Genomic DNA, 25,562 nt, shown 5'->3' with positions numbered 1-25,562 from the left:
GGCACAACATCAATTGCAGTGAAATTTTTCGTAAGGCAAGGGAAAGAGAAAGGTGGAAGGCCAGTGTCTCCATCGGACATGGCAGTAGTTGAGAGGCATTCAGGCGACGACTGCATGGACATGCTGGGTTCAATCCTTGGTTTAGATTTAAATGTCTCACAGTGGTGTGGCTTCGGCCAGTAGTTGGGATGGAGATCTGCAAATAGAGGAACAATGCGGCGCAGTGGGTAGCGCTGCTGCCTCGCAGTTAGGAGACCCGGGTTCGCTTCCCGGGTCCTCCCTGCATGGAGTTTGCCTGTTCTCCCCGTGTCTGCATGGGTTTCTTCCCACAGTCCAAAGACATGCAGGTTAGGTGCATTGGCTTCTAAATTGTCCCTAGTGTGTGCTTGGTGTATGGGCGTGTGTGTGTGCCCTGTGGTGGGCTGGCACCCTGCCTGGTTTTGTTTCCTGCCTTGCGCCCTGTGTTGGCTAGGATTGGCTCCAGCAGACCCTGTAGTTAGGATATAGCGGGTTGGATGATGAATGGATGGATGCAAGAAAGCAGAAGTAGTTGTCCTGTGGTGGATTTATGCTTTCAGGATATGGATGGAAGAATGTCAATATAAACATTAAGTCATTTCCTTGTGTACTGTAATTGGAGTGGTGGCTCTGAGGCTAGGGATATGCCCTGGCAATCGGAAGGTTGCCGGTTCGAATCCCGTAAATGCCAAAAGGTACTCTGCTCTGTTGGGCCCTTCAGCAAGGCCCTTAACCTGCAATTGCTGAGCGCTTTGAGTAATGAGAAAAGCGCTATATAAATGCAAAGAATTATTATTATTATTATTATTAGAATTATTAGTTTTAATATCTAGTTATTTACAGCCCATATTGCGACAGAAGAATATTTTGGGTTATTTCCATTACGCAGTAGTCATTTTTTTTTAATTGCCATAGTGGTCTACTGGTATCTACTTGAAGGTGGATGCTGATGGAGACGCAGCTCTGTCCTCTCATTCTCTTTCAATTACTAAGTAACTCTGCAGCCCGGAGCTCCAAGTAGGCGGGGTTGATTGCAAAGGGCAGTCAAGTGGGCGGAGTTGACTGCAATGGGCACCAATAGAGTCAAACTGTTGAGCTCCAGAGCTCCGCCCTTTTACACAGTGGTTAAGATTACTGTTTTAGGCAGATGCAAAATTGCAATGAGGAAGGGAAAGAAAAATTTTAAAAATGTATTTAAAATAATAGTGTATCAATTTGGCGCCCCCTGGATGCTGCGCCCGGGGACAGATGTCCGCCTTGCCCTCCCCAGCTACGCCACTGGTTTAGGGGGCGTATATGGATCAAATAATGCCAGATATTGTGAAGTAAGTTAGCTCCACATAGCTACAGCTCCAGCCTGCAGGCTATGGGCTGCAAAGAATACCACACTCGTAATTTTTCCGCCCTCAAAACACCGCCCTCTTCAACCCAGGACACGCCCTCCTTTTTTTTTTGGTTGTAGTTAAGCCAATGTGTCATCAGCACAACAAAGTATGCCGGTCTGAGATAGAGACGTCCCAGGAACCTTTCATCCTTCACTGTGCTTTGAAAGAGAACGAGAAGAAGACGAATAGTCTTCATAGCCTCAGAAGGCGTAAGTGAAGACGCGAGCGAGTGAGTCTGGTTTGGAAGAGAGCCGCACGAGAGCCGGGGACCGCTGACAAAATGGGGCTCGAGTTGTACCTTGATCTACTCTCCCAACCCTGCAGATCCGTTTACATCTTCGCAAAGGCTAATTCGATACAATTCGACTTCAAGAAGGTGGCCTTAGCAGAGGGTAAGTCCGCGTCCTGCGAGAGGGGACCCCACCGCTGCCCCCTTCACTTGACCTGTCCGTGCACTTTCAGCCTGCTCTTTTCTTCTGTGTTCACAACCTTGTAAGTGTGCCAAGTGCGGCGCAGCTACAATTTAGATGTCTTGATAAGGGCAAGTAGAAGTTATTTGTATGTATCGATTGAAAATAACAAAAGCGGTAGTAGACGGAACTAAGATTAGCGTATACTTGACAATACTTGGGCGTTATGATTAATCAAGGTGGATCGGCAGACTGCAAACGTGGACCCCGCGCCGGTCTGAAAACTCCCGGTACACCGTTACATGTACACCACTTGAATGCGAGATCCTTTTGGCTCAGTTTAATAAACGGGAGGTGAACTGTCACCTGCTGCTTTGTAGTGGGCCGGTGGACTTCATGACTGACTCGCTATATTCAGATTTTTGGGTGCGCCTCACCGCGTTGATTCAACAAAGTAAACACCAAGTTGTGTTTGCCTGTATTTCTTTGTACAGAATAAGCATTATTTGATAAAAGTTAATCAGTCTAACACTCCCTAGTAGTGTTTTTAGCACCTTCACGCAGGACTTGTTTATTAAACACATATCCTCTTTGCCTTACAGTTTGTGCTTGTTGTACCTTTTGACGTGGAGGTTAATTATGAGAAGCATTAATTGTGCTGGAATGAATTGAAATCATACTTGAACACTCAGTCTTTACATTTTTACATTTCAATACTTAAGTGTCTGTAGATATTATAGGCTGTGTCCAATTGAAGGGCAGAAAAATGGTTAAATGTTTCCTCTGTCATAGGGTTGGAGTATAGAAGGTAATTAACAAGTTGGAATTCTTGTTCGGTTTGTAAAAATATGAAAGGAGGTACCTAGGAACTCCATTTCCTCCCAAAAAGCCTTACCATGTATGCCTTTGGGGATGTGGCTGGGGGGGGCTGAGCGCACAGTACAAGAGTAAACTGTCAGGAGTTGACAAGGCTCTGGTCATTGTGTGGACTTTAAAGCACAGTTTTCAATTTCTGGCTCCAATGCCGGCTTGCCTTTGTTTCAAGCGCACAAAGATAACAAGTAAGCAGCTGTAGTGTACCAATAAAGTGGCTTGGGATGATATTCGGTAGAGAAAAGCACTTTATTAACTGAGTTTTATTTGTTTAAGCCACCTATGACCTTTAAACTGGGTTTATGTTCAAAGTTTTTATTTGCCATGTCTTCTCATTGACAGATAAGAAAGGCATAGCAGCTATAACATATGACTCTGTGCATGTGACAAGAATGACCCAATAAACCTATAAAATTGTGTAAAGCAAATGCAGAGTAAAAAATGTGTGCAGTTATTTTGTGCAACAACATACAATACACAATTAAAACAGTCCGAAATGGACAGAATGGTGTTGTCAACAGATACCACATATACTTAAGAATATATTTTTCCAGGCATGCATACATATTGTACTGTACTCTTATGTGTGGGAGAGGCTTAATATTTTTTAAATTGATTTTTAAATGATTTAATATTTTTAGAATGAATTTAAAGAGGTTTCAAGAACAGCATTACAGTTAACAGACAGAAAATGCAAACAAACCATTTCCTTCCTGAAAGATGATGGAGCAGCAGAGAGTTTTAGACTCGCGGAATGCTTCAGCCTCAGGGCCTCTTAAATACTTTGGGTCAAGCACAGCACTTGTGAGTTACGCTCGGCAGTCTCCTCTCAGTCCATGCATGGTGGCAGTTGCCTGTTTCCATTTTCACTGGGAGGACGGTGACTTCTGTTGAAGCCATTATGTGAGATGAGAACTGAGAAGTGACTCAGCCTGGACTGAGCATTTCAAAAGACCTCCCTGGTTATTATTACTTGACTGACGTTTTTATCCAAGGCGACTTACAACAGTTGAGAAATACAATTGATTACATTTCTTTTTCTTTTTCTCTCCAGTTGGAACACAGGCAGGTGAAAGGACTTTTGTTATGGCCACATAGTGCTACTAGTAAGGAACCCATAGCCTCAGAATTTGAAGTCCAAACTTTAATTGCCATAGTGGTCTAGTGGTATCTACTTGAAGGTGGATGCTGATGGAGTCGCAGCTCTGACCTCTCATCCTCTATCATTTTCAATTACTCTAAGTAACTGCAGCCCGGAGCTCCAAGTAGGCGGAGTTGACTGCAATGGGCAGTCAAGTAGGCGGAGTTGACTGCAGTGGGCAGTCAAGTAGGCGGGGTTGACTGCAGTGGGCAGTCAAGTAGGCGGGGTTGACTGCAGTGGGCAGTCAAATAGGCGGGGTTGACTGCAATGGGCAGTCAAGTAGGCGGGGTTGACTGCAATGGGCAGTCAAGTAGGCGGGGTTGACTGCAATGGGCAGTCAAGTAGGCGGGGTTGACTGCAATGGGCAGTCAAGTAGGCGGGGTTGACTGCAATGGGCAGTCAAGTAGGCGGGGTTGACTGCAACGGGCACCAATAGAGTCAAACTGTAGACCTCCAGAGCTCCGCCCTTTTACACTGTGGTTAAGATTAGTGTTTTAGAGGGCTTATATGAATCAAATAATGCCAAATATTATGAAGTAAGTTAGCTCCACATACTTGCAGCTCCAGGCTGGAGGCTGTGGGTTGCAAAGAATATCAAACTCCTAATTTTTCCGTCGTCAAAACACCGCTCTCTTCAACTCAGGACACGCCTTCTTTTTTTATTTTGGTCGTAGTTAAGCGAATGTGTCATCAGCTACTGTTTTTTCATTGAGACATAGCACTACAAAGTATACCGGTCTGAGACAGAGACGTCCCAGGATCGTTTCATCTTTCTCTGTGTTTTGGAAGAGAAGGAGAAGATGAATAGTACATTTACAAGGCGCACATGAATTTAACATCAGAATTTGAAGTCCAAACTACACCACACTGCGTAGGAACTGGCTCATTCTACCTTAAATGAAGCTCTCTCATATTACAGTCGACCCTTGATATACGACCGGCCTGACATGCGAACAACTTGGTTTACGACCAAAATTTTTGTTTTGAATTACGACCAACGTCTTGCGTTACGACCCGAATGCGGTCACATGTATCCGCTTGTGCGATTGTAAACAAACAGCCGAGAACGTTCATAAGCGTCAGTCGGAGCCCAGATACGTGTGTTTGTGGACGTAATTTCGGTCAGTGCAGTGATTTATATAATTTATTTCGATAATTGCTAAGGAAGGAAAAGAAGGCAACGAAGGTAAAGAAAGCGATCACAATCGAAACAAAGAAGGAAATTGTGCGGAAATATGAGAGTGGCGTTCGTGTGACCGATCTCACTAATATGTACAGCCTGTCGAAATCCACCATCTCGACAATTTTACAAAGAAAAAGTTGTATAAGGAAACTCCTTCCAAACAATAACCGCCTTCAATTTCATTCTCCTCCTCCTCCCTTCCTGCAACCCAAAGATGTCAAATTAAATGGTGAGTACACTATGAAATTGTTGTTTCTGGTAGGCTAGGCACTTTTTATAACTTTTCGGTTAGTACATTATAAAAATTATTGGTGTTTTTGGTAAATTATGCACATTATACAACCCTTTTTTATTATGAAAAGGTTAAGTAAGTGTTGCTGTGGGAGGTTCGGAACGCATTATGGGTATTTCCATTATTTCTTATGGGAAAAGTAGTCTTGACTTATAACCAACTTGAGTTACAACCAACCCTCGCGAACAAATTGAGTTCGTAAGTCAAGGGTCCACTGTACTTACATTCTTATTGGCATACCATAGACACAACTTTGCCCCTTCCTTCAGAGTGCCCATCTTTTAAAGACTATAAAAATCCTCCTTTACCTTCCTCTGGAGAGGTGAAATTATACAAGTGATCATCAATTGTTATTTGACTGGACACAAAAGACTTTATCTGATTTCATCTCTACATAAGTGCTATTTAATGCTCTATAACTCGCTGCTGGGGCTCTTAGGCTGTCAGACTATAAAATGTCACCTTCCATTGTGCTGAATATCACACTAGACTTTTATAATAGGCACGCTGGCACAGGGAAAATATGCATAATTTATATCATTATGATTGTTACCTTGTGTGCGTAATTCTAGGTTATGATCATTTTGTTAATGTTATGCACTGTTACGTATTACTGCTGGAGTGAGTGAGTTTTCTGTCAGTATAAAGTAAACCGCTGCCTGTGTATTTGCCACTTTGTGAAACGGTTTGTGCAATTTCAGCATGTGGAAATGAGTGCGACTGCTGAAGTGTCAGCTTATTGTCATATCCATGTTGCTTTAGTGCACACCACCAGAAATTTGGCCATAAAAATTGCATCAATATATCTTACACATGACCACTACTATGGGAATACAGGCTTGCTTGCATACACCGCCTTGACAAGTTTCATATCCCCAAGTTAAGTCGGAATTTACAGCCACGGTACACAAACTAGAAAATGAGAAGTTACACGACGCAAGAAACTCCATCAGCCTGTCAGCAGCTGCTTGCAGGGGTGATAATGAGAGGCTTCCTCCATAGTGGGCCGCAGTACTATGGCGTGAACTGAGGAGCTGTGGCTTTTGGTGAGAGGCGTCTGCTCACTTCTCTTTCTTTCATTCCAGCAGGTAATTCACTTGTGGTTGCTTTGATTCCCCTCAAGCAGCTAAACAATCCAGTTTGCCCTGTAGATTTTTTTTTTAATTAATAATTGAAAAATGAATGCTTGATTTAATAGGAAGTCAAATTGATATTTATTACTTAATTACAAACCTTTGTATACTCCTAAGCCAACGTAATTACAGCACAGTTTCTGTGTTGGACAAGGAAAGTTGATAAGTAGGGTACAGTTCATGGTAAAGGTTGTGTGTGTTTTTTATTATTATTGTTTCCAATTCAAAATGATTGTCAAACAGGAACTCTTCTGACCAACCTTCATAATTAAATATAATTTTATCATTTTACAGTATGCCAACCTAACAGCTGCTAGGCCTCTAGAGCATTTTCCACACTATGTTTGCCTCTCTTGGGATGTAACGCTGTCTCACTAACAATTTGGAGAGCTAATTATTTTATCAAATATCTTTTGGGTGTTTGGCACACCTGAGGTGACTTTTCTAGGACAGGATGGCAGGTTTCCCAGCTGAAACTCTTCTTGGCAGGTGCTTTTTTTCTTCTGTTCTGTCCATCCATTCCTCCATTTTCCAAAGGCAGAAACAGTCCTTGGAGAGCTGTGCCAGTCCATCGCAGAGTGAACCTCCTGACTTATGCAAGAAAGCGGTGTCTCCACAAAGGAGTAGCCGTGTGTTCCTGGGCTTGCACGCAAGCACTCACGCACACATACTGTACATACGCATATATAAAAATAACTTTACTTGAATTGAAGGAAATATGAGCATTCATATGTACAGAACAATAATTACGCAAATCTTATAATCTGCTGAAGTAAGAAGGTTGGAGGACGTAGTAAATTGTGGATAAAGTTTAAGAAGGAAGAATGCAAGTAAAGTACAGGAAAGTAAATTATATAACAGATGACGTGATTTTATTGTTAAATTCAGGAAGGCCCAAGTCTAAGCATAGGGGACGCCACATGGGATAGACAGAGTTACATTTTAGGACCTTGACACGCAAGGTGACGTAAATGGTTGCCGGCTTCCAGCTTGGGAAACATCAATTTGGCTCTTTTGTTAGTTAAACAGATTTATAATGTAAATGGCATATGTTGTTTTGTTAGGCTTTGAGATATAAGAAGAGTTATATAATATGAGCAGTCCCATCAAATGGGACGTTAACATTAACATTATTCAAAGTTATTGTCTGTCTGTATACCTGCATTGTTATCACTCTTTAATTTAATATTGTCTTTATGAGTATACTGCTGCTGGAGTATGGGAATATCCCCTTGGGATTAATAAAGTATCTATCTGTGTATCTGTCTATCTATCTATTATACAGTGCCTTTCATATCTATCTATCTATCTATCTATCTATCTATCTATCTATCTATCTATCTATCTATCTATCTATCTATCGTATAGTGTCTGTCTGTCTATCTATTATATAGTGCCTTTCATATCCTATCTATCTGTGACATATTTGTTAATTATGAATGATGACTATCATGGTGAATGCTTTCCAGGTACCTTAACACCATAAGGGGCACTGAAAAAAAAACATAACCAGTCTTTGTCCCAGTGTCCCCTTGGACTGTGATGTTTGCTGATGACATTGTGATCTGTATCGATAGTAGAGAGCAGGTTGACGAGACCCTGGAGAGGTGGAGATCTGCTCTAGAAAGGAGAAGAATGAAGGTCAGTAGGAACAAGACAGAATACATGTGTGTAAATGAGAGGGAGGTCAGTGGAATGGTGAGGATGCAGGGAGTAGAGTTGGCGAAGGTGGATGAGTTTAAATATTTGGGATCAACAGTACAGAGTAACGGGAATTGTGAAAGAGAAGTGAAAAAGAGAGTGCAGGCAGGGTGGAATGGGTAGAGAAGAGTGTCAGGAGTGATTTGTGACAGATGGGAATCAGCAAGAGTGACAGGGAAAGTCTACAGGACGGTAGTGAGACCAGCTATGTTATATGGGCTGGAGACAGTGGCACGGGAGACAGAGCTAGAGGTGGCAGAGTTAAAGATGCTAAGATTTGCATTGGGTATGACTAGGATGGACAGGATTAGAAATGAGGACATTAGAGGGTCAGATCAAGTTGGACGGTTGGGAGCCAAAGTCAGAGAGGTGAGATTGCGTTGGTTTGGACATGTGCAGAGGAGAGATGAGGGGTATAAAGAGTGAAGGGTGCTAAGGATAGAGCTGCCAGGCAAGAGGAGAAGAGGAAGGCCTAAGAGAAGGTTTATGGATGTGGTGAGAGAGGACATGCAGGTGATGGGTGTAACAGAACAAGATGGAGAGGACAGAAAGATATGGAAGAAGATGATCCGCTGTGGCAACCCCTAACGGGAGCAGCCGAAAGAAGGAGAAGAGTCTTTGTCCCCGTATTTTTAATTTGTGTTCTGTATATTTTGCATTTTTACTTTCTCGTGTAGAGAAAGTATTGTAATCGTCCAAAGATTTGATGTCGAGATTTTGATGAATCTCAACGTTTTAGACCTCCCTGACTTTCTCGTACACGAAGTATAGGGCAAGTTTTGGAATTCTCTAAAAATCCCATTTCGACGTTTTGGTGAATCTCAATGTACTGAGTCCAAAAGTACCATTTTTTTAAAAATTCTGTCTGTTCGTCTGCCTCTGTGTCTGTCTCTGTGTGGGTCAACCAAATTTTGCATACAAGTATTAGGTACAAAACGTAGGTTTCTATCAACTTTTGTGCTATATCCACTAACCAGAAGTAGTACGTAACCTTTTATTCAGGCAGCTACAGAGTCTGATTTATTCAACTGTACTTTTATAATAATTGTTCAATATGTTATAAATTTGATTTTACTTTGTTGTTGATGTTTCTTCAATGTGCATAAAATATAATCATTGTCTTGTGGTTTAATCCTTCAATATCCATCCCCATATCTGAGTATACGAAAAAGTCTACGGGAGACCACTCCCGATTTTATTTAATTTTTTTTATTCACTTGTTTCGTACACTTCCCAAAAAATAACAAAGATTGTAAATCAATACATTATGGTCTCAGTAAACACCACTCGCAACAGTCTGTGATATTGGTACTGTGTGACTTACTCCTTCGCCGCTGTAATACATGTATTTTGTCAGGCATATTGTGAGGATTCATGCCTCCATTCTTACATTTTCTGAGCTGACCACATTCCAAAGACATGCAGGTTAGGTGCATTGGTGATCCTAATTTGTCCTTAGTGTGTGTGTGCGTGTGTGTGTGTGTCCTGTGGTGGGCTGGCACCCTGCCCGGGGTTTGTTTCCTGCTTTGCGCCCTGTGTTGGCTGGGATTGGCTCCAGCAGACCCCATGACCCTGTAGTTAGGATATAGTGGGTTGGATGGATGGATGGACTTAGTCCAATTCAAGATTGTAGGAAGTCAAAGCTCTTTCTGTTGAGCGTATGACAAAAACAAGCTCTGGGAGAGATCTAAACCATCATAGTGCACATTCACTTCTCTAATATTCTCACTTTTTGTTCACATAAAGAAGTTTTTTAATTCTATTGTGCTCTCAGTTACCTGATGTTGAAATGCGGGTTCCCAGGAGTGGGATTTGTGTACATTTCCAATATAAATATTATAATACCTGCCTTACCATTTTCTTTGTTACTTAGTCGTTAATATTATTGGCTAATCTCATGTTTTTTTTTCATATAACTTTGAGCTATTGTTTATATGAAAATGTGCTATATAAATAAATGTTGTTGTAATAAAAATAATTTTTCTCTTTTTTTAAATATGGTCCAGGTCAGCAATATGGAGAAGAATTCGGCAAGATTAATCTATTGAGAAAAGTACCTGCCATGAAAGATGGGGATTTCACCCTTGCGGAAAGGTTTTTTTTTTTTTGTTTTTTGTTTGGTAATAATAGCGGAATGTTGTCCAGTTATTCATATCCTTTAGAATTAGTGGAGTGATATGGGACACCATATGGTGCACAGAATCGGGCAATCAATAAAATGTGTACGTTAAAGAAGACCATGAGACTAACTGAACTGCTCACACGCGGGCCATTAGGCTTTTAACTTAGTTACATTACCCTTGTATTTCAACAGGGTAAATCATTGAGATTATTTCAGTTTCTTTCTGTAGTTTATTCAGCTTAAGGTGTCAGTCATTGTCCAATTGTCCAACCCGCTATATCCTAATGCAGGGTCACGGGGTTCTGCTGGAGCCAATCCCAGCCAAGACAGGGCACAACGTAGGAAACAAACCCCGGGCAGGGCGCCAGCCCAACGCAGGGCACACACACACACCAAGCACACACACTAGGAACAATTTAGAATCGCCAATACACCTAACCTGCATGTCTTTGGACTGTGGGAGGAAACCCACTTAGACACGGGGAGAAGATGCAAACTCCATTTGTGAGTTTCCCTTTGGGATTAATAAAGTATCTATCTATCTATCCATCCATACACACAAGGAGGACCCGGGAAGCGAACCCAAGTCTCCTAACTGTGAGGCTTAATGTGTTCAACAGCTAATGGTAAAGTCGGACAGAATAGGACTAATGTAATTTTTAATTAATTTTTTCTTCTTCTCTAGAATAGACAATTTCAGAGTGTATCTTTCTTGTTTTGGAAAACGATTTTTTTTTTTAATTAATTAAACAAAATGGAAGAAAAAGCAACTGGGAAAAGACACAAACATCAATAAGGGGGAAACTCTTGACCTAGTGTAGAAGTTGCAGTTATTTTGCTGAATCTCACTGGTCAACAAGCATTTTGCTACTGGGATTCTTTCACCTGCACTTGTAACAAATTTTACTTGCTGACTTCAAATCTGAAAACCGTTTTCGTCTAGCAGCACGTCTCTTTTTTTAGTTATGATGTTGCCTCGCAGTTGGGAGATCTGAGGACCTGGGTTCGATTCCCGGGTCCTCCCTGCGTGGAGTTTGCATGTTCTCCCCGTGTCTGCGTGGGTTTCCTCCTGGCGCTCCGGTTTCCTCCCACAGTCCAAAGACATGCAGGTTAGGTGGATTGGCGATTCTAAATTGGCCCTAGTGTGTGCTTGGTGTGTGGGTGTGTTTGTGTGTGTCCTGCGGTGGGTTGGCACCCTGCCCAGGATTGTTTCCTGCCTTGTGCCCTGTGTTGGCTGGGATTGGCTCCAGCAGACCCCTGTGACCCTGTGTTCGGATTCAGCGGGTTGGAAAATGGATGAATGGATGGATGTTCCAGCTCTTGGACAACTAGGGAGACTGGACAGTAAAGGCGATGCATTTCAGCATTTAAGAAATAAGTTTGGTCTCGAGAAAAGTGAAGCCAAAATTAAGGAAGGTGTTTTTGTTGGTCCTGAAATCCGTGAACTGATGCTTGACGATGAGTTTGAAAAGAAACTGAAGCCAACTGAATCAGCACCCTCATTCGTGCAGGTTGTCTAGAATTTTCTTGACAGGCATAGAGCAGAGAATTATGCTGAGCTTATGGAGAATATGCTGAAAGTATATTAGCTTACGGGAGCCTGAATGTCACTGAAGACGCATTTTTTACATTCTCATCTCGACTTTTTTCCACCAAATCTAAGCGACGTCAGAGATGAGCATGGGGAAAGATGTCATAAAGATATAAAGGTGACGGAAAACTGATATCGGGGAAAATTCACTCCGAGCATGATGGGTGACTACTGTTGGTTCTTACAAAGAGAGACAGATGTGCAGTACAAACGCAGAAGTGAGTGCCTCCAACATTTTTGTGCACGCTGACCTCACTTTTATATTGAGGTAAATTGACATAAATATGCTTTCGCGTGTCTCTGGTATTGTCTTCTGGTTTGTTTTCCGAATAAACACATCAAAACAATTTTGGTGGGACAGAGTCCAAGCTCCAGATATTGTGCTGATTTATTATATTGATTGCGGTGGGCTTTGTTTCCTGCCTTGCACCCTGTGTTGGCTGGGATTGCCTCCAGCAGACCCCCGTGACCCTGTAGTAGCGGGTTGGATAATGGATGGATGGATATTATATTGATATTCAAAAGTGTCAAAACATCAATGATGTGTTTCTCAAAAACCTGACGTGCTACTTTAATTCCAATTTCATATTTGAGATCAGTGTAAAAAAATTAATAAAGAGCCTCTCTGAAGTTCCCAGTAGCAAACAAAAAATATTTTTTGTAGACCAGTGTTACCAGTCTCACCTACTTTTTCTTTAAATATTCTGAATGGATGTTTAGAGTTGCCCTTTGTTGTTAGATTAGCTAAATATTTGTAGTTTACATGTTGGTTGTCCTGTAAAACACCCTTGTTTTTCACAATAGCTGAGTGCTGAGTCACACTTGGAACTCCCTATTTGCTGCACTAGGGGTTACTTAAAATTGAAAGGCTCTGTAGTGTTGGTGGAGTTTCCACATCCAGCGCCAGCCCAGCCCTGAAGCGGTGCCACTAGGAGCAGAAGAACGATCCTGTGTGGTAAGTGCTGTGCAGAAGTTAGGGTAGGCTGTTCTGCTGAATTTATATCCTCTAATGCAGTTAAACTAACCTTACCCCCCTAAAAACATGCTTGCAGTTTCACGTCTCCAAATCCAATTTCTCCACTTGAATGCTTTGCAGATAGAGTGACATTTGCATTGTTTTTTATTCTGGCACAGAAATTAAAGTCTACATGCACTCCTTTACAATCTGGATACATCACTGTGACACATTTGACCCACTAAGTGACATCTGGTGGTGACGTGGCTGACTTGCTGTACTGTACTTAAAACGGAAGAAAGATACTAAAACATGTGTAAAGAAAATTTCAAAATCGGTTAATGGTTGCTGGTTGAGTACTGGAACCTTTTCATATTTTTGCAAAGATCTGTTTTAAGTAAATCCTTGACTGCCTCGGCTTTATGTTTTGATGGATTGCCGTTTTCCTCGTTCTTTCTGTGTTTCAGGTAACCTTGAATTTGTTCTGTAAACAAGCTGTTCTCCTGACTGAGAAACTGCGCGAGCCAAATAGGAAACTTTTAGAAAAATGGCATTTTGAAATGCGTCCATGTTACAGCGCTCTTGGTCGTACTCTCATACAGTTTTTCTCCTGCCACGTATTCCTTCTCCTCCTATGCCAGCACTTTGGCATTACTGTGTAGAGTTTAGCTCTATTATTTATTTTACATGTCCTTTTAAAATGGATAATTCCAAACCTTTTGTGTCCTTCCAAGTCCTTTTTGGCCAATCAGACTTCTACAACCAAGCTGTTGTTCCCCAAATCCACCAGATTTTCTTTAGGATCGTTGTTCCTGCCACCCATTTGATAGCAATGCTTCCCTTTCTTCTTTTGAAATCCTGAGCCATTGCTAGTGGGTTATGAAATGTTAATTTTATTCCAGTGCCTGCTGTCTTTGGTCATCGTCCTTGTCTGTTACTAGGTCTGATCTGATTACTTTGGGCGCAGCTACTGCTGATGTGCGTACATTTTGCACTACTGTCCTGGTGCCTGTTGTTCTGTGTTTTTTGAGATTCATGGAGTTATTCAATGTGTATTAATCATTCAAAAATTATTCCGATTTATTTAAGATACTTAATTGGTCACTTGTATCTATTTCACTCTCCCAGATTGGCTTCTGCTAAAAACACTACATGTGTATTGTTAGTTTACATTCCCATCTAGAACTTCAGTAAGATATGTTCTAGAAAAACAAGAACCCAAACTGGTAATATGGAAAGATATTAGACCTAGCAGACACCCAATTCAGATCCATTACTATTGTGCACAGGGATGCGGAGTCTGTACATAAAATGCTCTGACTCCAACTCCTCAATTTATGATACCTCTGCTCCGACTCCTCTGTTTGTAATCATCCATCCATTATCCAACCTGCTATATCCTTACTACAGGGTCACCGGGGTCTGCTGGAGCCAATCCCAGCCAACACAGGGCGCAAGGCAGGAAACAAATCCCGGGCAGGGCACCAGCCCACCGCAGGTCACACAAACACCAAGCACACACTAGGGACAATTTAGGATCACCAATGCACCTAACCTGCATGTGTTTGGACTGTGGGAGGAAACCCACGGGGAGAACATGCAAAATCCATGCAGGGAGGACCCAGGAAGCGAACCCAGGTCTCCTAACTGCGAGGCAGCAGCGCTACCCACTGCGCCATCGTGCCGCCCCTGTTGGTATTCAGACTAATGTATTTACTATGCTGATTGGAAGCACACAACATACAAGGTACAAAGCAGTTCATCACTGCCATTGTGAATCATGGGGCTACTGTTTAGCACCCTATCTAGTTAAAGTTAAGCCACTGTGGCTTTTTTTTATATTATTTATTAAATACTTAAAAAATTACAGAAAAGAGACTATATTTTTACAAAAGGATAGAAGAAAAAAATAGTTGAATTAATATAAGTCAGTCAGTCATGATCCAACCCGCTATATCCTAACACAGAGTCACGGGGGTCTACCGGAGCCAATCCCAGCTAATACAGGGTGCAAAAGGCAGGAACAAATCCCCACGCAGGGTGCCAGCCCACCACAGTTAATATAAGTGAAATTGGACATTTTAAAACATTATATTAATATTTACATTTAGTAAGTCAGCATGTTTTCTGATTCCAACTCCTATAACCCAAAAATTGCTTCCAACTTCTCGGCCCTGATTGTGCAGGTGCTACACAAATCTCACAACGTCACCTTTGTAAGAGCGGCATCAAAAAACCAATGAACAAGGAGCCCATCGGCACTAAGTAGACCAAGACAGGTTAACATGAAATTTCCATTAGGGATGTGTGATCACTTTTGTGTTTTCCAACTATAAACCCTTGCTAACTACTACTACTAATAATACATTTTATTTATGTATTGGCATTCCCATGCTCATTTTGCTTCACAGAGTCTCCGAAACAACAGCAGGTATATGTAACATTGGATTCAAATGTTTTCTGTATAGAACACTAAAACAGATATATACTGGATATACAAAGCATTAAAAAGAATAAAAGACAATAAACATGAGTAAACTACTAAATTTAATATTAAAAGAAAAGCCTAACATATAGCATTATTTATAATATACCACACACACACTCAAATTATCCTGAGCATTTGGATGGAGTGGTAAACTGATAGAAGGGGTAAAATGTCACATTAAGTTGAAGGCCTTCCTGAACAGATGAGTTTTTAGTTGTCTCTCTCTTGGAAGGGAGACTAGGGAGACGAGACGTGATCTTCTCGGAAGACAATTTGATGTCCCGCGAGAGACACTTTAACGTCCCGTGAGACAAGGCCGTGAGACAACACTTAAAACAACCTTACGGACATCTAGTCAAGCAGTTGTTGGAATGCTTTTGGCAGACGCACTTCATGTGCTCCCAGCTCTTAAAACAACGACAAGCAGAACACACAGCTCGCCAGCATCAGAAAGCCAGCAGATGATCCAACCGCTTCTCCTTAGCATGCGTACAGCCAAACAACCCTTCACAACGCGAGTGGCAGAGATGCAAAGTGGCAAAAGGACAGCAGCTGTACAAGCTTTAAAATGATCGACGGGCAGCGTGACAGCAGCAGCAGAAAGACAGCAGATGATCCGACGGCATCTCTTAAACACCCCCCTCCATCACAACGTGAGCAGCGTTATACGTCCTGTGAGAAAGAGATGTAACCACGTCCGGGGCCGGAAATAAAGGACAAGTATTGTTGTTACAACGTCACACGAGACAAGGCAGTGAGACATCAGTTAAAACAAGTCCACGGACATCTAACCTAGCAGTTGTTGGAATGCTTTTGGCAGACACGCTTCATGTGGTCCCAGCTCTTAAAACAACTACAAGTGACGAGCAAAACACACAGCTCACCAGCAGCAGAAAGCCAGCAGATTATTCGACCGCTTCTCCTTAGCGTGCGTACAGCCAATCCCCACTCCCATCCCCCCGCCAATACGAGCATCGTTATACGTCCTGCAAGAAAGAGATTTAACCACGCCCGGGGACCGGAAATAAAGGACAAGTACAGTATTGTTTTTACAGAAGTTTTAAAGTAAAAGTGGATATCGTATATGTAACAATTCTCAAGAAAATAACAATCTCTTTAGATTGTATATCCGGTTAACCAAACCTATGGTGGGCTAGTTTTTTTTTAAAAGAATGAATGGAGTCAGCTGATCTGTCATTCTAAAGTCTGGGCGCTATACAGCTGAAGGCCCGGTCATACAGTGCAGGTTAGTGTGGGGCACAACAAGATTGCTAGAATCAGAGGACCTTAGTGGGCTAACAGGAGCAGAGGGATGGAGAAGGTCACTGTTGTAGTCCAGTGCAAGGCCATTTAAAGCTTTGTAGATTAATTATAGATTTTTATATCCGATCCTGTAAGACACAGGAAGCCAGTGGAGACGAAACAGGAGGGCTGTGATGTGCTCACTGTTGCTGGTCTGTGTAAGGACTCTTACAGCAGAGTTTGGAAACAACTGCAGCTGTGATACAAGATTAGAATCAGCACCTGCCATTATGGAGTTACAATAATCGATAGATAGATAGATACTTTATTAATCCCAAGGGGAAATTCACATCGACAGGTTTCTCAGCATTAGAAAAGGAGAGGAATGAGCGAACACGGAATATATTACAAAGGTGAAAGTAAGGAGGTTTCTTAATGTGGTTTATGTGGGTGGAATAGGAAAAGTTGGAATGTAAAAGAGTTGTGGCCATAATACAGGGCAGTCATGGTATTGCGCATCTTTAGTTATAAAGAGTTTGGTTAAACACAAAAACACCCAATTACGATCTGTAGATTTTAGCATTTCAGGGCTAGACTTGTTAGTATGGACAAGAAGTATAAACAGCACTATTCTCACTCTAACTAAGATTTTTTTGTTTTGCCCCCCTCACTGCAGCATTGCAATTCTCTTGTATTTGTGTCGAAAATACCAGACTCCAGATCACTGGTACCCGGAAGATCCCATAAAACGAGCAAGAGTGGATGAATATCTGTCCTGGCAGCACTCAGCAATGCGGGCACATGCAGCCAAGATGTTCTGGTTCAGGGTATGTAAATGGAGTCACTCGAGTCAAGTGCTCTTAGTGGCTGTTTTTGTTTTTTAATACACTATTTGTAGTACAAAAGTTCACCTTTTTTTTTTAAAAATAATGACATATTTTTGATATTTTCCACACACACACACATTGTAGAGACTGCCCTGTGATTCCAATGTGAAGAACAACTACTTTAGTGCAATGGTGCTCCGTAACACCATGCTTATAGAGTAACAAAAGAAGAAATAAGTTGTATAAATCAAATCTAAATCAACTTCACTTGTTAGACAAGGTTACTTTTCTTTGCTGTACATTGTTTGCTGTTGAACTGTATAGAAAATCTGGAGTTGCTGCTGTTCAGATTATGTAAAGAGTGGCATCTTGGCCAAAGCTACTGGGAAAACCACAGGCTGCCCACAATCCTTTATTGGCAAGTGGGTTACATGATGGATGGATGGAATTTTTCCAGTGTGTGTTCTGAATGCAGTAGGAGTTTTATTTCTAATGAATACCAAAAGAAGCACGTTATCTGCTTGTCTTGTTATGCTAAGATCTTTTAATATTGTACTTTTGTAAATGCAAGATAAAAGCTTAATGTATTTTTTTTATGAAATTGAGTTGTTTTGTTTTGCCCGTGTTTGCCAATGTTTTAATGTTATAACCTCTAAATAAATGCACATAAAAAGAACGCATTTAACTTTTTTATTTTTTTGGCATTATGGGTTCAGTTGCTTAAGTGAAATGTAAAGAAATTTTAATGAACATAAGAATTCACTTTTGTTACTTATTTTATGAGCAATGGCTGAAACTGCAATTAAAAATGAACATCCTGCCCACAGCTGATGATTCCTGTTATAACCGGTGAAGATGTCCCCAAACCCAAGATGGATTCAGCAATGGAAGACTTGAACAACACCCTGCAATTGTTTGAAGACAAATTCCTTCAGGACCACCCTTTCATTGTGGGTGACGAAATCTCCCTGGCAGATGTTGTGGCAATTGTGGAAATAATGCAGGTATGTGAACGCTTGTGAGAATGAAGTCCTGATTGATGATTTCAGCAACTACAAAATCTGTGTGTTTTATCATTGAAATTGGTGGCATATATTGAAACTCTGTCACTCGTTACTTCATAATCTGTCCCTCTTTTGTAATCTGTTAACCACAGTGATGTATTTTTAAAAAAAAGTCAGTCAGTCATTTCCCAACACTGGGTCACGGGGGTCTGCTGGAGCCAATCCCAGCCAGCACAGGGCACAAGGCAGGAACAAACCCTGGGCAGGGTGCCAGCCCACCGCAGGACACACACACCACTAGATAGAGAGATAGATAGATAAATAGATGGATAGATAGATAGATAGATAGGGACAATTTCGGATCGCCAATGCACCTAACCTGCATGTCTTTGGACTGTGGGAGGAAACCCACGCAGACATGGGGAGAACATGCAAACTCCACGCAGGGAGGACCCGGGAAGCGAACCCAGGTTGCTGCGAGGCAGCAGCGTTACCACTGTGCCCCCATGCCACCCTATTCACTATGTGTATTTTTAAATATCTTATCCATCCATCCAACCATTATCCAACCCGCTATATCCTAACTACAGGGGAAGGGGGGTCTGCTGGAGCCAATCCCAGCCAACACAGGGCACAAGGCAGGAAACAAACCCTGGGCAGGGCGCCAGCCCACCACAGGACACACACACACACACTAAGGACAATTTAGAATCCCCAATGCACCTAACCTGCATGTCTTTGGACTGTGGGAGGAAACCCATGCAGACACAGGGAGGACCCGGGAAGCGAACCCAGGTCTCCTTACTGCGCTACCACTGCGCCACCCTTTTAAAAGAACTAAAGGCTAAAACCTATTAGAATGTTGAATGCTAAACACATCCTTTCCCCCCATTTACATTTATGAAACTGTGGTATAGAAAGCATGATATGGTTAGTGTATGAAATTTGATTGATAATAATTGAATCTTCTTTTAAAGCATATTTAAATTAAGGGACATAAATATATGGCTTAATTCTTTGCTGTGCAATGTTTTTGGTTTGAAGTTCTGCTCACATTCAGATTCTGGATTAGTTAAGTGTTCTTGACTTCTGTCTGAGCTGAAGTCTGCATTTATCCATTACCTCCTTACACATGAGGTGAGAAGAATCCTTGTCTCATCTGTGTAGTGCTTGTCTTAAAGGAGACTATGCTTTCAGATCTTTACATTTAATACAAAGGAAAAACGAGGACAGACAAAACTCCAAACATATTTATTGATCAATGTGACGTTCTGTCTCCAAAGTCAGGACTTTTATGTAACTCTGTAGTTTCAAGAATGGCAACTGGAGTCTGAAACCCCTTCCTGCTGTCCTGTAGCCTCTCTGGCAGAGCTCCCTCTGGTGGCCACGGGTTTTCTTGCATCTCTGAGGCTCCATATAGAATCTCAGGAGCAAAGCAGGACTCTAGTTAGACTGTTAGCCTGCATGACTGTCATCTCGGGGGTTAAGATAAACCATTCTGGACTGTTTAGCTCTTGCATAGGGAGCTTGTGTGGCCATCAGCAGCCTCTAAGCCACATTACCATTCCAGAGGGTTACCATAACCAAAATAGACAGTATTAATAATAATAGTTCTTTACTAATAATTCATTACATTTATATAGCGCTTTTCTCAGTACTCAAAGCGCTATCCACACAGGGAGGAACCGGGAAGCGAACCCACAATCTTTCACAGTCTCCTTACTGCAAAGCAGCAGCACTACCACTGCGCCACCTGTGAGGATAACTTTACATTTATATAGCGCTTTTCTCACTACTCAAAGCGCTTTTCACACAGGGAGGACCCGAGAAGCAAACCCACAATCTCCTTACTGTAAAGCAGCAGCACTACCACTGCAATGCCACCCGAGTATTGGTACCACCAACCACTTCTTCTTTGTATCTTACCTCTCTTCTTTATGCCAAGGCCTGGCCAGGCCAGCATTTTTTCGCAGTGTCTCCATAACAGTAGCAATTTGGCTGTCTTGTTAATACCGGCTTTAAACTTTCTTTATATTTAGCTTAAGTTCTTGTCTTGCAGATAGATAATTTAAAGTTACCAAAGTGTCCGAAGATCTATAATATCAAAGTCTGTTTTAATACTTGTTATTCACGAGGGTACCCTCATTTGATAGCTTTTTTAAAACCTCACTGATATTCTGACAGAGTTCAATTATTTCAGTTAGAAGTGAAGCCTATTAAGGAGCTCTCTCACGTGATTTGTAAGTTTAAATAAAAGCAAGGGTAAAATCGGTGTCAGTTTATAATAAGGGTGGTTACAGGGCATGTTAGGCTCTTTTTAAATGTTTTAATAACTTCAATCAGGCTGTGGGTCGTAAGGACAAAAATACTTTCCGCTATAACCAGACCTTTGTAACGAGATGATTACTTTGGGTCTGTCGTGTAGTACGACCACCAATATGATTTTCCTAAGAGTTTTGAAAAAGGTGCCATAATATACTGTACAGCACAACAAGCTAGGTTTGTGTTATTTTTGTAATGGTTTCACATTGTGACAGTTTATCCCATAATTCTTTGCGCATTAAAGTGTTCTAGAACTCGATCAGATAAACACTAAAGCAGACAGTAAAATGTAGGCTGTTAATAATTCACTTAATATGACGACGTTTTGGATTTTCTGTCCCTTTGCAGAAAACTGTTTGCAGATGTAGAACAGGGGCTACAGTAGACCACACCAAAGGCAATCTTCACAATTGAGATGAGGTGGCTCTTTGTGTTATATGTAGAAAATAAACACGGGATTAAATTAATCCTCCATCTACTTGTCAGCTGTCTTTGTCTTGCATTGTATGGAACAAAAGATTAGTTTGTGAATGGTGTGCATCCTCTCTTAACATCCGTTGTGTGGATACAAACATTTGATGAATGGTTTTATTGTAAATGACAGCCAATGCATTCACCTCTGGATATTTGCCATAGTAAAGGCCGGATCCTTAACAGCACAAATCACTCTATTATAACAAAAAAACTTGCGCCGAGTCAAGACTTTTTCCTGATCTTTTGAAGAGAGATCTTTCAGAGAGAGATTCTAAATTGGCCCTAGTGTGTGCTTGGTGTGTGGGTGTGTTTGTGTGTGTCCTGCAGTGGGTTGGCACCCTGCCCGGGATTGGTTCCTGCCTTGTGCCCTGTGTTGGCTGGGATTGGCTCCAGCAGACCCCCGTGACCCTGTGTTCGGATTCAGCGAGTTGGAAAATGGATGGATGGAGACACACTTTCACTTCCCCGCGAGACGGACAAGTCACATCATTCTTACAACCTTCAGACGCAAGTCCCGTGATACACAGGCAGAGCAGGTTAGAGAGAATGGAAGCAGGAAAATTCGAAAGTCTCCAAAAATGAGAGTAAAGATCACATTAGCGTAAACAAAGTGAAACTATTACTCAGGGGGAAATAACGGAAACAGCGAAAAGAGATTGAATATTCAGGTGCTGTACAGGCTTGTAAATGTTCGAAGCTCCGCACGAAATGCAGATCACGTGGCACGGCAGCAAGCCAGCAGCTTCTCAATCAAAGTGGAGGTGAAAAAAACACCTGTTACTTGTTTCCCAGTGTATCACCGTTTAAGAGGGGTTTCAGAGGAGCGGCCACGTCTCCTTGGGGTGCGCTCAGCCCCCCCCTCTTCACAACGGCGCCTACCGCTGGCGGGTTGGAGAGGTAGGCGAGTGAATTATAGATCATGCATGAGGGTAGCAGCTGCTCGAGCAAAGAGGAGTAAAAAACAAAAAAGTATTTGTTTCTCATTGTATCACCGTTTTAAGAGGGGGTTTTGGAGAATCGGCCGCTGGCGGGGTGGGATGGGGAAAGGGGTTGGTGAGTGAAGCCCCCTAATGTGTTTTAAAAACTGGCACTGACATTCACTTGCTGAGTGAAACTTGAATATCCAAAATAACAGTTGGCAGCCTGTTTTGTCTTGGTTGAGTATTATATTTTCACAGGAGGCGCAGTGGTAGTGCTGCTGCTTTGCAGTAAGGAGACCGTGGAAGATTGTGGGTTTATTTCCCGGTTCCTCCCTGTGTGGATAGCGCTTTGAGCACTGAGAAAAGCGCTATATAAATGTAATGAATTATTATTATTATAATACTCTCTTTCCCCTATTGTATTATTAATATGTAGCCTCTGTCAGAACGCCTCAAATCTCACAGACTTACCACTGTTTCTAAGGTATTGTACCATATAATTTCTCCCCACCTTCCCTCCTACATCTATAACCTCAGGGAATTAGGTGTAGTAAAAGACAAGCAGGAGTTAAGTTACACTTTAAATAATGTATTATTGATAATATTCATAAATACTAACAATATGCAAAGTTCATTTGAATATTGGCAACCATACAACCTGATAAATGCTGATGTGTAGTTTCAGGCGGCACACAGACTTGTAGTTAATTAAAATGTCTCTAGTTAAGGCCTCATTTTGTGGTCAGCTTTCTTCAGAACAGGCCACATGCCTGTCTCAATATGGCTGCCGAGCTGTGCTCTTCATTGTGGTGTCCTTTTCATTTCATGCATCAGTTTGGTAAGAGAGAGAGAGAGTGAGATCTGAGCAAATTTATAGATGTTCTGTCCAACCCCTAGAGCCAAAAGGACGTTGTGGTACTTAAAGGCTTCTGACCAATGTGGGAATAGAACACCTTCACACCTGCCACCCTCCACACCATATGTTAAGGTAAAGCTTGGCAGTTAGGCAGCCTGGCTTTCCTATAGGGGTTGAGAGACTTCAGAGGAACATGTCCCAAACTTGTTTCATGTACTTCCCTCAACTCTGTCGAAAAATTCATTTTCCTGACGCAGTTTTGTCTAAGTTACAAATAAAGACATACAAAATATTTATCAACTTGTATGCAAAATATCACATCACAACACATCCCCTCACAGCATTACCTGTGCAGATGCATCAACATTTTCTTGAAAGTGATAGTAAATTAACAATTTTTTATGGATTGATGGTATATAGCATCTCTAAGCGCCCATTAAGAGATACATATATGTTATGCCATTGCCCTGGACATAATAATGGTGGAGCAGTACAGAGTGTATATTTAACATACTTGGCATTCAGTTTGCACATTAAATAAACATTGAAAACATACCAAACAGCCCTTAAATAGACATTAGGCAGCTGTTCACGGAGATTACAGTGGTACTGTGTGTTTATCGAGTAGTTTAGTGGATTACTTCACTAACATAATTGTAAAAGCCCACAAGGAGTACAAATGAACTGGCGAGTTTGACTTAGAAACATGAAAAGGCCTAGAGGCAGCTGGGTGGTTATGTGGAAAATAAATGTCATGCCCATAATAGTGCCCTAAGATGTTTTTATAGCACCCTATTAAAGGGTTTGAATTAGCACCACTCGGCTAGAAATTGTTAAATAATAGTTCATTTGTCACAATAACACAGAAGAAAATAACTGCAGTTAAACATGAAGTAATACCATTCTGATTTTTGTACTGTACTGTTTATTAGTGATTGTGTATTTTTTTTTATTTTCATTTTTTATTACGTTTCTCATTCCAAAAAATGGTAAGTTGTACTGTGCAGATCTCGGCTTAGAAATAAAATCACAGTCTCTGATCTGTATATTCCTTCAAGTAATAGGCTTGATGGAAAGTTCACTGGTGTACGTTGTGACTTTTTATCTGTTCAGAGGATATTATAAAACCAAAAGGTTATACATGAAACGACTCTGAGGAGTTGGTTGGAATTACTTTTCTATGTATCTAGTTTTCTAGCAAGTACTGTAAGTTTTTAGATTCTACTAACATTTAATTTCAAAACCACGTTTCATTGTTGCCACTTTTGATGTACTGTCTTATTTGGTAATTTTGTCTTTATTTCTTTTTTAATCTTTCTAGCCACTTGGCTCTGGTCTGGATGTCTTTGAAGGCAGGCCAAAGGTAGCTGCATGGCGGGACAGAGTCAGAAACAAGATTGGCCCCAAACTGTTTGACGAGGCCCACAATGACATCCTGAATGCCAGAAATCTTCCCGACACTTTTGAAAAGAATGGCATGCTGGATTTTCTGAAGCCCAAGATTCACAAGCTTTTCAATTGAGATTTGGTTATCCTTTTATTTTTTTTTTTTAAAAAGTAAAAATGTTCATTATCCTTTGTGATAGAGAGAGTTCTCAGCTAAGTGTGCATTTTGACTGTTAATTCAGAAATAAGTGCCTTTTGGAAAAAAAAAAAAAAAAGCTATTTGACAAAAATATACATTGAATAGCATACATACCTCGAAGTATAAAGGTTTTTTGGTTTTTACTTATGTAAATGAAAATTATATTTACTACTAGTTGTTATATGGCTATATAGATTATAAGTTAAATGCATGAATCTAAAATACCATGCATGTACAGTAATTAAAGATGTTCTAAGATATTATATGCAGGCTTTATAAATACAGCATACCATTTAGCCCGGGATTTGAGACTTTTTTGGTGAAGAAATTAAGACTTTGGTTATATGGGTGTCAACTGTGGTGTCGTAGAACTGCCTGTTGAGGTTTAAGCAGTTTTTTATTTGTAATGGCATAAGTGATGATTAGAGCTTACGTTTTCCATTCTAATTATTTAATCCTTCCCTTTGCTGTCTACTACATTACTTCAAATATAAAACAAAATGAGTAATAAACACCCTGTAGTTCACAAAAAGAGAAATAAACCTATTGTAGTTCACAAATATTAAAATGTAGTACTTTTGCCATCTTGTAACTGAACTTATAAAATTTACCTCTGAATAGCTGGAGCTCTGATTGTTTATAAGGCATTTTAATTTAACTCTGGTCATCCAAATGTTCCAGTAAAGTAAGGTGAATATTTTTGTAACTCTTTGTTACTGAATTCAAAATCCCAATTTATGATAACTGGTTACAATGGAGATACAGTGTCCTTGTAGGGCCCAGTATATGCGACTGTTTGTTTTTTTTTCACCCCTTTGCAGAATCCTGTAATTGTGCCAGGACTCGACGGGTAGGCAGGTGCAGCGGAGTGAGACACAATCCAGGTGGGTTGTTTTGTACTGACGTCAGCATTCTGCTTGGAAATGCTGCCATCTAGTGTGCTGCACCAGTATTGCGATAAAAAAAAAACAACCTAATTAATAATAATAATACATTTTATTTATTTGTATGCGCCTTTCTAAATGCTCAAGGACACTGAA

At 41.1% G+C, this 25,562-nt stretch overlaps 1 protein-coding gene across 1 annotated transcript; it reads left to right on the top strand.

Moving 5' to 3' along the window:
• Window positions 1-1,481: 1,481 nt before the first annotated feature.
• LOC114668311 (glutathione S-transferase theta-3-like) lies at window positions 1,482-25,090 on the top strand. The gene is made up of 5 exons (XM_028823985.2): window positions 1,482-1,795; window positions 10,143-10,230; window positions 17,211-17,361; window positions 18,189-18,365; window positions 24,259-25,090. The coding sequence occupies exons 1-5, from the start codon at window positions 1,684-1,686 to the stop codon at window positions 24,457-24,459; spliced, it is 729 nt and encodes a 242-aa protein (XP_028679818.1). The 5' UTR covers window positions 1,482-1,683; the 3' UTR covers window positions 24,460-25,090.
• Window positions 25,091-25,562: the final 472 nt, after the last annotated feature.

Source organism: Erpetoichthys calabaricus, chromosome 18 (assembly GCF_900747795.2).
Source record: "Erpetoichthys calabaricus chromosome 18, fErpCal1.3, whole genome shotgun sequence".
Taxonomy (NCBI): domain Eukaryota; kingdom Metazoa; phylum Chordata; class Cladistia; order Polypteriformes; family Polypteridae; genus Erpetoichthys; species Erpetoichthys calabaricus.
Note: the sequence above shows the minus strand (reverse complement) of the source record. Positions and strands in the feature narration are given on the sequence as shown.